The 13939-nt window shown below is 44.8% G+C and overlaps 1 protein-coding gene across 1 annotated transcript in view; it reads right to left on the bottom strand.

The window, feature by feature from the left end:
* Positions 1-966: 966 nt before the first annotated feature.
* Positions 967-13939, bottom strand: part of LOC128409641 (keratin, type II cytoskeletal 4-like) — a 32287-nt gene continuing 19314 nt past the window's right edge. The window contains exons 8-15 of the mRNA XM_053380206.1: positions 11116-11365; positions 9845-10056; positions 8434-8494; positions 5890-5985; positions 4528-4692; positions 3519-3644; positions 2423-2643; positions 967-1009 (exon numbers count right to left, since the gene is read on the bottom strand). Coding sequence (XP_053236181.1) covers positions 967-1009; positions 2423-2643; positions 3519-3644; positions 4528-4692; positions 5890-5985; positions 8434-8494; positions 9845-10056; positions 11116-11365 — 1174 coding nt within the window. The remainder of the gene's footprint in view (positions 1010-2422; positions 2644-3518; positions 3645-4527; positions 4693-5889; positions 5986-8433; positions 8495-9844; positions 10057-11115; positions 11366-13939) is intronic.

Genomic DNA, 13939 nt, shown 5'->3' with positions numbered 1-13939 from the left:
TGACTAGGGAATGAAGGATCTATCAATTTTAATTCTCTCAGTTTCACATTTTTACAATCTTGAGTTCAGTTCTCCACATTTCTGCAGCAAGTTGTGAATGTTTTAATCATCCCCAAAATTTCACAGAATTTTATGGTGAATTTCTCTCTCTCTCCCCACACACATACACACACACACTTTTGTATGCAGTTTTGACCAACATTCACATTTTTGCAAGCAGTTCCTTCTAATAATACATGTATGTAACTGTCACTGATATGTTCATTTCTATGCACAGTTTTCCCCATAATATATGCATTTTTGTACATTGGTTGGAAAACTGCATTGCAAAATTCAGATAAGTGGGAATTTTGAAGGATGGCTGGGTTTCAGTTATATTATTTTGGAAAATCCGAATTTGATAGATTCAGCCATAAATAAGAGCTGAATCAAAATTCTCCCACATAGCTTACATGTGGCAGACTGTTCTGGTTCTGTTTCATGCCGGTGAGCCCCCACTATGATGTGACTTACTCTGTCAGAGGCAGAATGGCCAAATTCTGTGTTTTCTTGGAATCCAGTAGCTTCCCTTCTTGTTGCTGCATAATGTGCACCATGTCCCTGAGTATCTGTAGCCCAACCCTTGTTGCTTTAGCCAGCTCAACCCACATCACCAAGAACCTAGATATGTAAGCTTCCCCTTCCTGCTATTTGAGAAATGGCGGATGGAATCATCGACGTTAAACCTGACCATATTCTTAGTGAAGTCTTACTTAGCCTTTGCTCTGCTTGACCTTTGGTAGCCAGTGGCGTGCCTTCCCCTTTGACGCCTGTTCTGGCTGCTTCTGAAAGCAGACACCGCAACTCTTAAACTTTCAGATCCACAAGTATTGACCTCCTTTGAACAGCATTCAGCTCCTGGTTTTGCAACATTTTGGGAAGAGCATGGGGCATTGGCTACAGCTGGAAAGGAAACACATGGAATGGTTATTGCCAAAACTTCTTTGGGGCACCAAACATGGATTCTGATCTGCAAAGAACAGGAGAAAAGAACAAGGAAGACTACTTACATACGCTGACTGAGTTTGCACAATCTTTGGACATCCTGTGTGGGCAAGGATAAAAGAATATAGTACGTTCTCTTCCGATTACAGTCACATAATCCCCAAATCCCATCTTCAGGTGTTTATTACCTAGATCAAGTTTGGGGGACCGAGCACAATTCAAAGTGTTGGTGCTTACCTTTAAAGACCTAAACGGCCTTGGCCCAGTATACCTGAAGGAGTGTCTCCACCCCCATTGTTCAACCCAGACACTGAGGTCCAGCTCTGAGGGCCTCCTGGCGGTTCCCTTCCTGTGAGAAGTGAGGTTACAGGAAACCAGGCAGAGGGCCTTCTCAGTAGTGGCCTGCCCTGTGGAATACCCTCCCATCAAATGTCAAAGAAATACAACTATCTGACATTTAGGAGACATCTGAAGGCAGCCCTGTTTAGGGAAGTTTTTAATGTTTGATGCTTTATTGTGTTTTTAGTAGCCTGTTGGAAGCCACCCAGAGTGGCTGCGGAGGCCCGGCCAGATGGGCGGGGTGTAAGTAATAAATTATTATTATTATTATTATTATTATTATTATTATTATTAGTCCAAAGGGTACATTCCCCTTCTGGAGGTGGGGTGTATACCAGTGGTGGGTTGTGCCAGAAGGAAAAGTGGACAGAGTAATTCAGTAAAGTAAGTTACATTCCAGCCATGCAGAGGTTTCTGTGCACGCACACACACACACACACACCTCCATCCAGGTACGGAAGAGGCATTATCATGCTTCAAGGACACATCCTCTGGGAGGTCATCATCTGGGGAGAGTCCTGAGAACCAGTTTGAGGGCCCTCATTTTATGAACTCCATTTGCAGCCCGGATTCGCTGGATGCAACCAAAACTCTGTACTCCGAATGACTCCAAATATTACACCCATTTACTGCTTTGAGATCCCTAAGTGCAAATTAACACTTAGTTAAAGGTAAAGGTAAAGGTAAAGGGGCCCCTGACCGTTAGGTCCAGTTGCGGACGACTCTGGGGTTGCGGCGCTCATCTCGCTTTACTGGCCGAGTGGAGCTTCCAGGTCATGTGGCCAGCATGACTAAACCGCTTCTGGCAAACCAGAGCAGCGCACGGAAATGCCGTTTGCCTTCCTGCCAGAGTGGTACCTATTTATCTACTTGCACTTTGACATGCTTTTGAACTGCTAGGTTGGCAGGAGCAGGGACCGAGCAATGGGAACTCACCCCGTTGTGGGGATTCGAACTGCCGTCCTTCTGATCGGCAAGCACAAGGCGCAGTGGTTTAGACCACAGCACCACCCGTGTTAACCCTTAGTTAACTTGCTGTTAACATAACTTTTCGTTGTGATTCCACTGCCATTGCTCTCCCAACAGTTTGCAGGCTCACCTCTTCTCTTCCCCTTCCAGCAGGCTTTTGTAGGCTGCAATCTCAATATCTAGGGCAAGCTTTGTGTTCAGTAGCTCCTGGTAGTCACACACAAGGCATGCCAGTTTATCCTTGCCATTCCGAAGGGCCTCCACCAACTCAGCATATTTCTCCTGAGCATCTTTCAGGGCACAGTCGCCACCGTCCGTCCCATCACAGATGGCCTTCTGCAGCTCATCATTCTGCAGCGATTACAGAAGTTGGTCAGGTTAGCCTCCATTTCCTTGTGCCAGATAACCAGATCACAAAACCCTTCAGTGTACAGATTTGAGGTGGTTGTGCAGTGGCTTAATTTCTCCATCAGAAATTTGGACTGGTCCCTGCTTGGGATGGTGGAGAAATTTGATTCATTTCTCATTTTGAATTTAATTGTTATTCATGTTTTTATACTGTATTTTATGCTGCTTTTACAATTAAGTGTTTTAAATTTGTTGTTAGATGCCCTGAGCCTGATTTTTGAACCGGGAAGGGCGGGGTAGAAATAAAAAATATTATTATTATTATTATTATTATTATTATTATTATTATTATTATTAGGCAAAACTACCCAATGGGCACATCCTGAAACAATATGCAGGCTGAAACTCAGCCACCCTTCAAAAATGTGTGCAAAAATGTGCATATTCAGGGAAGGTGTGGATAAAAGAGCACACCTTAGTGAAAATAACAAGTGCATTAAATTAGTCAAAACTGCATGCAACAATGTGTCTATAAGGAGAAATGCAAACTAAGAACCAAGAAATTTACGGCTGTTTGCTCAAAGAGAAAAGATTCCAGTTGTTGGAAGTGGTCTTGTTGTGATCTCTGCTTGGTCTAATTCCCAGTCTGCCTATATTCACCAAGCTACTCACAGCTACTACCCTCAACCTCTCATGCCTTTGCCTTTCCAGCTTCCTTGTCCAAAAATTCAGATTGTACAATATACACAATTAAGAAATAATAAACTACTTTATACAAAATTGTGTTGCATGTGTGGTCTTATGTGGATTCGTTGTTGTTGTTGCAGAATTTGGATTTTTGAAATCTGGTTTCCTGACCTGTCCACCACCAAACTTACCTCCTTTTGCACACTCTGAATTTCACACTGAAGCTTCTCGATTCTCTTTGTAAGTTCTGAAATCTGCTGCTTGTATTTCTTCAGGTCTCCCTTGAAGCAGCATCTCTTGCTTTGAGCCTCTTCATACTAAGGGTATAAACAAGGGTATGATGGCTATTATGCTTTTGAATTATGGTGCTGGAGGAGACTCTTGAGAGTCCCATGGACTGCAAGAAGATCAAACTTATCCATTCTGAAGGAAATCAGCCCTGAGTGCTCCCTGGAAGGACAGATCATGAAGCTGAGGCTCCAATACTTTGGCCACCTCATGAGAAGAGAAGACTCCCTGGAAAAGACCCTGATGCTGGGAAAGATGGAGGGCACAAGGAGAAGGGGACGACAGAGGACGAGATGGTTGGATTGTGTCTTCGAAGCTACCAGCATGAGTTTGACCAAACTGTGGGAGGCAGTGGAAGACAGGAGGGCCTGGCGTGCTCTGGTCCATGGGGTCATGAAGAGTCAGACACGACTAAATGACTAAACAACAACAACAACAACAACAACAACAACAACAACAACAACAACATGATGGCTATTTAGCAAGGGCAGCTATAATGAGAGAGAGCAGATGCAAAGAGCATAGGACCAGGTCAGGCAGCATAAGACAGCTACCTCATGCAGAAGATTCTGGGAGGGTGGCAATGATAGCCCCCCCCACCCTTCCTTCTGAGTCCCTGCCCCACCCCAGCCACACTCATCCACCTGAGTTTATATAGCTTTATATGGCTACAAGTCAATGGACAAAATAAAGAACCCTAGTCTTACAATGCTACAAATTGAGAAGATATCAAAAGCAGCCAGAGAAATATTTGTGAAGGATGAGGGCAACCTGAAATATTTCAGCAAATGAGTACCCCCTATCATGATTGCATAGTACTTGTGTCATTAAGACTTTTTTCTTTAATAGACCACTTTTTGAATTTGTGACATTTTGTTTAAGCTCCAACGCCCACCTTGTTTCAGCACCTACCTTGTTTTGGTAGAAGGCATCTGCCTCAGCTTTGCTCCTCTGGACAATTTCTTTGTACTCTTCCCTTAGGATGGCAATAATGCTGTCCATGTCTAAACATCTGCTGTTGTCCATTTTCACAACCACATCCAAATCTCCGGTGTGATGGTCCAGTTGAGCTTCCTCCTAAGGATATTGACCCAAATGCATCATCATTTGTTCTTTATCCTTTATCTCAAATACTTCTTTTCTCTGCCAACTTTGCTAGAGTTGTAATAAGGCAAATCTATAAAGCAGGTACAAATGTTAACAGCTGGTTCACATGGGCAAACACATTGCTTGAGCTATCATTACTTCCTTGCTAGCTCTTTGTGGTGACTCTTAGCTGAACATGTGAATTGGCATCAGTGCAAAGCATTGCATCTGAGTTACTCATTCACACATGTGTGGATGAACTTAAAAATGGAAAGCGTAATGCTGGTGGTCAACAAAAGAAGTTTAAAGACTGACAGCTGGGAAACACTGGCCTGCTAGCTCTCCAATTGGAGAACAGCCTTTACCAAAGGTGTCATGGGCTTTGAAGACACTCAAACTCAGGACGCAAGGGAGAAATGTGCTAAGAGGAAGGCACACTTGGCAAATCTACACTGTGATCAACTCCTACCCGGAAACCAATGTCCCCACTCTGGAAAGACGTGTGGATCCAGAACTGGCCTCCAGTGTCACTTACGGACTCATTGTTAAAACCATGTTAATGGAAGACAATCTTACTCGGCTACGAGGGATCGCCAAAGAAAGAAGAAGAAGAATGCCGTAAGTCACTGGGAGACTTTTTTTGCATAGCAAGAGACTTAACAATTTTAATATCTCATAATAACACTGCTCAGAAATCTTCATTGTAACCTGAAAGTAGGCCTAATTCACTTGCAAATCCAGGCTAGTTAGACAAAGATGCCCACTACATGTCAACCAACCACTGGAATTTACAGAGCTGGCCCTATCATTAGGCAGAATGAGACAGCAACCTCAGGCAAATAATTTTGGGTGTCATTATGGCAATAAGTTATTAGTGATCTAAATGACGGTGACTCACTGCCAGCGAGGGAGTGAGGTACTCAAGGGTTTTATTTTATTTTATTGCCTTAAGTTAAATGATGGCAAGACTTGGATACTCTTCACCTTTACTTCTGAGGGTGGGGACCACTGTTTGCAGCTCTGCTCCATTCAGACCAGCTTTAAGAATTTGCTAATCAGATTCAGGTAGCTTTCCCCCCATGTCCATTTCTTCTTCTGTACTTACCAGGATTCGAATGGCACCTTGAGATGTATAGGCTAAGTGGAGATAATATGGAGTGTCTCTGCAAGGAATGTCTCCTTACCTACCTTCAGATATATGCATCTCAGGAACTCAATCTCTTGGGAGAGGAGACTGACTTGTATCTCCAGCTCTGCATTGTTCAAAGCGACACAGTCTCTATCCTGCAAGGATGACATTTCCCTGTTATTTATATTCTACTGTTTAGATATGGTTTCAAAGGAAAGGGAGCAGAAACGTCTAGAGCAGGGGTGTCAAACTCAAATTCATTGGGGGCCGCATCAGCAGTTTGGTCACCCTCAAAGGGCCGGTTGTATCTGTATGACTTTATCAAAGTTATTTTTCCTTAGGCACTGGTGTGTGTTGTCTTGAACCTATACACTATTTAATATACCTATTCCAGTATGATTTTAAATAAGAATAGAAGAAGAAATAATAATGATTTTTTAAAAAGATGACGAGATGGGCTTCCAGGCAGACTGGAGCTCCAACAGGGAGGAGACAGGAGCCTGTCCCAACAGGCTCCCTCCACCCCACTCTGCATAGCTGAACCAGCAGCAGCTTCGCCTCTCCCAGCCCAGTCGGGGCGCGCCGCCTGCGGCAGGACCTGCACCGGGTCCCCGCTCTCCACTCGCCTCCGCCGTTCCCTTCCCCGCCTGCCGGCCCCGCTATTTACCCACCAGGGTGACCCCCAGCCAGCCCCTGGCCCCGCCGCCCGCGCCCCCGGCCATCTCCTCACCAGCTGCAGTGCCACAGTGGCCTCTTCTTGAGGCCCGAGCGAGTGAGCAAGCGGCGTCCCAAGCCGTGGCTCTCACTCCCTGCCCTCGCTGCCAGCCTCCACGGCTCTCTTGGGCTCCAAAAGTTGCTGCGCACGCGACCCGCCCCTTCGAGCAGCCGCGCCTGGGAGGCTCCGAGGGGCGGAGGTAGCCGGCTCCGAGCTCGGCTTGGCGGGACCGCCTCCTCCTCCGCGAGCCCCAGACTGGACCGAGCGAGCAGAAAGCCTCTTTGCCCGGCCCGCGAGGCAGGTGAAAGTTGCGGGACCGGCAGGTAGGCAGCGCTGACGGGGCGCGTCAGTTGGAGCCCTGTCTGCAAGCAGGCAGGGAAGGCTGTTCGCATGGGTCACTTTTTAGAAAGGCAGAGAGCCTCCGCCAGAGTGCGGACCCTAAAATCTGGGTCGGGACCAGTAAAAACGACGAGAAGCTCACTTCCTCACCCTTGATGCCACGGGCGACATGACGAGGTCTGGCGGGCCGGATTCGGCCCGCGGGCCTTGTGTTTGACACCCGTGGTCTAGAGTTTGCTTACATGAACAGACTTATGAGACATTTTATAGATTGTAAATCCATTTCATAGAATCATAGGACTGTAGAGTTGGAAAGGACCACAAGAGTCATCTAGTCCAACCCTCTGCAATGCAGGAAACTTATGCTCAACATGAGGCTTGAACCCACAGCCTTGAGACTGAGTCTCATGCTCTACTGACTGGGCTATTACTACTGTCCTGAATTAACAATCTTACATAGGTCCTTGGTCTAATTTCACAACTCCTTTTAATTTACTTACTGCATTTATGTCTGACCTTTTTCTCCAAGGAGCTCAAGAACTGTAGCCAACACTGTTTTACTCAGAGTAGACCTATTTAAATTAATGGGCCTAAGTTAGTCGTGCCCATTAATTTCAATGAGTCTATTCTCAGTATGACAAACATGGAAAGCGTGACAGCACAGAAATGCATGGACAGAATTGTTTGAGGCCCAGTGCTGCTGCATTATTGCTGTCCAAATGGGTTACAATGTACAGTGGTACCTCAGGTTACATACGCTTCAGGTTACAGACTCCACTAACCCAGAAATAGTGCTTCAGGTTAAGAACTTTGCTTCAGGATGAGAACAGAAATTGTGTTCCGGTGGTGCGGCGGCAGCAGGAGGCCCCATTAGCTAAAGTGGTGCTTCAGGTTAAGCACATTTTCAGGTTAAGTACGGACCTCCAGAACGAATTAAGTGCTTAACCTGAGGTACCACTGTAATAAAAGACAGAATTAAAGCAGAATGTTTGCATTCTAAAAAGTTAATGGATTTTGCCAAGCGATTTCAGGGTATGCATTGATCGGAAATGAAGCAGTTTGACTGCCCCAAAACCCTTGCAGGTACAAAGAGTATTTTGCAAACACAAACACAGATGACTGTCCCAATAGTATCACGACTACAAATCATCATGAATGCATAATAAAAAGGATGCCTGATAGGACCCCAATAATCCATAAACCATGGTCTCCATCCCTCCCAGCCTACTGATTGGGGGGTGTCAGATGGTGGTGGTGATGACGGCAACAAAGAAAACTGAGTTATTAAAAAAATGAAATGGGGAGATTTCTCATTTTTAAAACATAGATATTTCTGAAATGAGGAGAAAGCCTCATAATTTTTAATTGAAATGTTTCAGCAGGCTATACCTGTTTTATTGTGTTTTTAATATTTTATTGGAAGGCGCCCAGAGTGTGGCTGGGGAAAACCAGCCAGATCGGCAGGGTATAAATAAATAAATAAATTATTATTATTATTATTATTATTATTATTATTATTATTATTATACCAATGGCTTCTTCCTCTTACCTTCTTCAGTTCTGCAAATTTGTTCTCTGCAGCACAACGTTGGTTCATTTTCTCTTCATACCTGTAAGGTAGGAATTAAAATGAAACTACAAAGGGGTGGTGATCAGTATTTCACTCACTACTAAGAACAGAAGAACATATTATGAGCTCAGCTGAATTAGGGCAAAGGTCCAGCAAGTCCAGAATCCAGTTCCCACAGCAGCCAGCCAGATGTCTCTAGACTCCCACAAGTAGGATATGAGCACAATAGCATTCCGCCACTGCTGCTACCCAGCAACCACTGCTCAGAGGCGTATGCCACGCTGACAATCTGATATTCCCACTGCTGCATCTGCCACTGCACTGAGCTCGCCACTGCCTGGCCTCTTCCTACTGGTATCTGGCAGTGATGTGGCATTAAGAAGCCAGGTGACCAATGCCCACCACACCAGTCACTACTGGGTACCAACTACAGAGGATTTCCCCATTTATCAGGGATAAGTGGATTTCCTGGTCTGGATGGTGTTTCCATTGTAATCCAATGACATCTGAAAGCACCACATTTTTTACTGCTGCGGTGGCCAATACTAGGCTAGAAGTATTGGACGAACTCTATATAAGAACACTCTGAATGTGGCATATTTCCTCCTTCAGGTATGCTGTGCTTCAAGGATGTCTATGACTCAATTCACCTGTTTGTTCATTCTCACGGTGGACACTTAATAAAAAGTGACTGTGTGTCACAATTCATTCATTGGAGTTTGCAAAGTGGAACATGCTATCTATGTCAGGGGTAGGCAACTTAAGGCCCATGGGCCACAAGCAGCCCACGGGGGTCATTTAACTGGCCCACGAGCTGAACCAAGTCGGCCGCTTGGCAAGTCCCTGCTCACTGCACTAAACTGGCACAGCGACTCGCTTCCTCTGGGCTGAAAATTGCCCCTGCGCAGACGCAGGCGTCGAAAATCGTGTCTGCGCAGGTGCAGACGCCGGAAATCACAGTCGTGCGTGCGATCCGGCCCACAGAGGGATCTCCGCTGGAGTGAACTGGCCCAGGCAAGGTAAACCTTTCCGACCCCTGGTCTATGTGAATGATCCTGGATTCAATCCATGCCATCTTCTGTTAAGAGAATCTAAGGGACCAGGAAAGACCTGTGCTGGACGTCCTTGAGATACTGAGTTTGACAGACCAATGATCTGACTTAATATACAGCAAATTCAGATGCTCCCCTAGAGAGTCTTAATTCGTTCCAAAAACCAGAGAGAAACAGAAGTGTGCAGGGGAGAAGCAGAATTCTGTTAAGTCTCCATTTATGAAGGACAAAAGCCATTTTATGGAGAAAAGACAGAAAACCCTTTCCATTCTTAGAGCCAGCATTTCCTATCTTTGCACAATTCCAGAGCAGCTGATTCCATGAACCGGTAAACTCACCTGCACTTGCAGTCCTCAGCCTCCTCTTTTGAACACTCACAATCAGTCTCCAGTTTTCCCTTCTCACACAGCAAACGATCCAGCTGCTTCTTCAGGTTGCAAATGAACTGCTCGAAAAGAGATTTCAGACATTTTGTGGGTGGTTTTGCTTGTTTCTGTAGAAAGGACCATTTGGTTGAAAGCAGCTGGTTCTTCTGTTCCAAGCACTGCACCTGAAATCCAATATAAAGCAAATGAATAGATACGAAGATTTTGAGATTTTGCCCAGCAATGCTTACTGCTCATACTGTTTCACAGGGTACATCTATATTGCAACATGGCTGCCAATTTAGTGGTTTAGTGAAAGTGCAAAATAGATTGGTGCAACTAGCTAAGAAAAGAAAGGCCTTTGTGAGAATATTGGAAGCAAAGTGATCAAAACAAGGATTAATCTATATATTAGAAAAGGTTTGCTTAGTGCATAGAAAAGATTAAGGCCAACTGTTTTCCAAGTCTTAAAATCAACCTTGCAAATAAGTCCACCCAAGTTACTAGCTCATAACAAATGTACTCAGCTAATTACCGTTTTTTCGATCTATAAGACGCACTGGACCACAAGACGCACCTAGTTTTTGGAGGAGGAAAACAAGAAAAAAAAATATTCTGAATCTCAGAAGCCAGAACAGCAAGAGGGATCGCTACACAGTGAAAGCAGCAATCCCTCTTGCTGTTCTGGCTTCTGGGATAGCTGCACAGCCTGCATTCGCTCCATAAGACGCACACACATTTCCCCTTACTTTGTAGGAGGGAAAAAATGAGTCTTATAGAGCAAAAAATACGGTAATCACTTTTTGTTCAGCTTTGGTAAAACTTTCACATGGAAATAATTGCTACTCAATTCAGATGATAGATCTTTTACTAGGACGCTTTAAGGAGTGTCAGGAAGAAGAGGTCTATCAGTGATCCATCCCACCTATAGATGCTACAGCAGAAGGCTGGAAGAAATCCTGCAACTCATGGACTCCAGCAGTACATCTCAGTGGTCACCATATTGATGGCAGATGGCAGCCATCAGTGTCGAAAGAGCGATGGTGCTGCATGCTGGGGTGGGGCCTAAGATTTGTTCCAGGAAAAAGGGGTATGGCACCAGTTTCACCATTCTACAAGGACAAGGAGTCATAACCCAACAGCAGATACCAGGACCAGGCTAAACATGACTTGAATGCTTCCCAGCAGCACTGGCTACGGCAACAGCCTGGTGGTGCAACGAAAGCCTCCCATTCTGATCTCACCTTATCAATGAAATCGGCAAATTGGCTGTTAAGGTTCTTCATCTGCTCCATCTCTTGTTGTCTCACTTTCTGGATCTCAGGGCAGATGTCCACATGGAAAGGCTCCAGCAGATGCGGGTCAACCTGTACGCCATGGATGCTGTATCTTCTATGCACGCTTGGACCATCAGCTCCACAGGTGCCACTCTTGTAGTCTCCACACAGGAATGTTGTTCTTCCACTAATCCTAGACATACTTCTGCTTCTGTAGCTGCCAGGATGAAACCGGGAGGCTGAGTTACTTGTGGAGAGTTTGGTGAAGGGGCTTCTGGCACGTTGTCTGCCTACTAAGAGCTGACGGCTCATGTTGCCTTATTGTTGTGGATGCGACTACAGAGGAGGACGTAGAGATGGAGACCCAGCAGCTGCAATGGAAGACCTTAGAGCTGGCCTCTCTTTTATGTGTTGGAGGAACTGGGCTTGGTTGCATGGGTAACATCAGGACTCATGTGGTTGGTATGCCCGCCAGCAAAACACAGTGCTAGGCACAGAAGACAACTCAAAAATAAATTACAAAACAAAACAAAAAAATGCACGGCTTGCAAGATTGTCATGAGAGGATATTGTTTAATTAATCTGCCTCCTAACTCTAATTACAGTTTAGTTAAAAATGTTATCCCAAAAGGGATCTTCATGGTCTGACATCAATATATCTGGCTCTTTTTATTTTATTATGGGAGAGAACACCTTTGTATACATTACTGTTATATCAAAAGTGCTGTATTCAAAAGAATACAGGGACAAAAATAGGGCAAAACATAGTTCTGTGTCAAAATAATAATTATCTTAGGTGTCAAGAATCAGATATGGTTCTGGATTGCTTCTAATTTTGGCCTGGGCAGGTCACTGGCCCAACCAATATGACTAATGAAGATGGCCATGGGATCATCTGCAGTTTGGTGGAAGAACAGTATCACGTGTTGTAGATCAAAAGGCTACTGCTTTAATTCCTGGTATCTTTCATTAAAAAAATCTCTGCTTGCACAGCTGGGAAAGACCATTTGAGGCCTTGGAGAACCACTGGGGTACATGAGACACATGGTTCTGGGGTACATGGACCCAAAATAGTGGCTTATAATCTCCCCCCCACACACACATATCCCACAATTTCCAGCATCTTTAACACACTACAATTACCAGCATTCTATGGGGTAAGACTTGTGCTTTCAATGTGTTTCAGTGTGTTGTGGATGTGACCATGGCATATATATGTTCATGCGTGTTTTCTGTTTGTTTATCACTGGTTATTAGTGTGTGTGTTAGATTAATTATGGCTGCAGCCCTACAGACACTGATTTGAGAGTAAGCTCTGCTGAACACACTGAGACATACTTTGGAATCATCATGTATAGAAGGTGTGAGGAACCTTTGGCATTCCAGAGATTTCAGAACTGCCACTCCCATAGGAGTCAATTACTAGGGGTCAAGGAGTCTTCGCCTGCTCCCAATAAAATATTTGAGGGGGCCACCCCCCAAAGTTGATGGGCATTGTCATTCGAATGGTGAGTGTGCACTGAGTCAAATGATTATGTGAGGCAGGGCTTACCTGCCCCCTCCAATATTTCATTCAGGTTGGCACCCCTGGCCACTCCCATCATCCCTGGGAATTGGCTGTGCTTGCTAGGAATGATGGGAGCTGTATTTCAGAGGCAGATTTGGGGGAGTGCAGTTCGGCTCGGTCACATTGGGGGCAGATTCTCAGGGACACCGCAACTATGATGTAGCATGGAAGGTGAGAGACAAGGGTGCCAAATTTTGGCATTGCACAGGGTACCACTGAATTTTGAGACCCCAAGGTCCGCCATTGTATAATTCAGCAACTTCATGGGGAGAAGTGGGGAGGAATGATTCCCTGTTCCTCCTAATGTATAGAATTTGCTGCACGCTGCTTACCATCACAAACATTTTTCTATAGAGAGAAACTGACAAAGATGTATTGCACAACCCAATGTGCATGATTACTCAGAAGTATGTCAAATGTTATTGGATCCATCTGTCAGGTAAATAATGACTCGAGTTAATTTGATTTTTTATAAATGGCTATTGTTACCTGCTGTTTTATTATGCCCTTTGATCTTATATGCTGTATTGATCTACTGTCAATTATGCCAGTTACGTTTTTATGCTACTTCTTAGAACTATAATAAAGCATGGAGTGAGACATCTAAGCTCATGGTAATTACCAACAAACTTGGATGATGAATTCTTTATGTTAATTATACTTCATTGTGAAGGGAAAGTCGTAACATTCTATACGCTAATTATAATTCTTTCATCAGTACCCGATCAACTGCTGAGCAATTCCATTGGGTGACTTTGAGGCCTGGAATTGTGTGTGAGAGAGGCAAAAGTCTAGTTCAGGGCTGACCAGTATGGTGCCCTCCATATTTTGTGGGACTCCAGCTCCCATCAGCCACTGCTAGCATGGCTCATGATCAGGTATGATGAGGGTTCTGGTCCAACACTTTCTGTACGGCACCATAACCTGGATCTAGTCAATTTCACGGCCAGCCACACACCTTTTCCTTCATCATATAGATGGATTTTTGTCCTGTCATGTGAATGTGCAAAGGCAGACCCAGCCCAATGCCCCCTATTCCCCTTCCAGAGCTACAATCCCCTCTGAAGAACTATCAACTCTAAGCCCACTTAACAACCTACAGCTCCCAAGACTCTTGAAAGGAAGCCATGACTGCTTAAGGGCTTTAAATGGGTCGTATGAATGTGGCCCATGAAAGCTTATGCCATATTGCATGGCGAGTTCCCGCCTCCCCCACAGAAATAA

The sequence above is a fragment of the Podarcis raffonei genome, chromosome 2 (assembly GCF_027172205.1).
Source record: "Podarcis raffonei isolate rPodRaf1 chromosome 2, rPodRaf1.pri, whole genome shotgun sequence".
Classification (NCBI taxonomy): domain Eukaryota; kingdom Metazoa; phylum Chordata; class Lepidosauria; order Squamata; family Lacertidae; genus Podarcis; species Podarcis raffonei.
The sequence above is the reverse complement of the archived record's forward strand: the minus strand, read 5'-3'. Positions and strand labels throughout refer to the sequence as shown.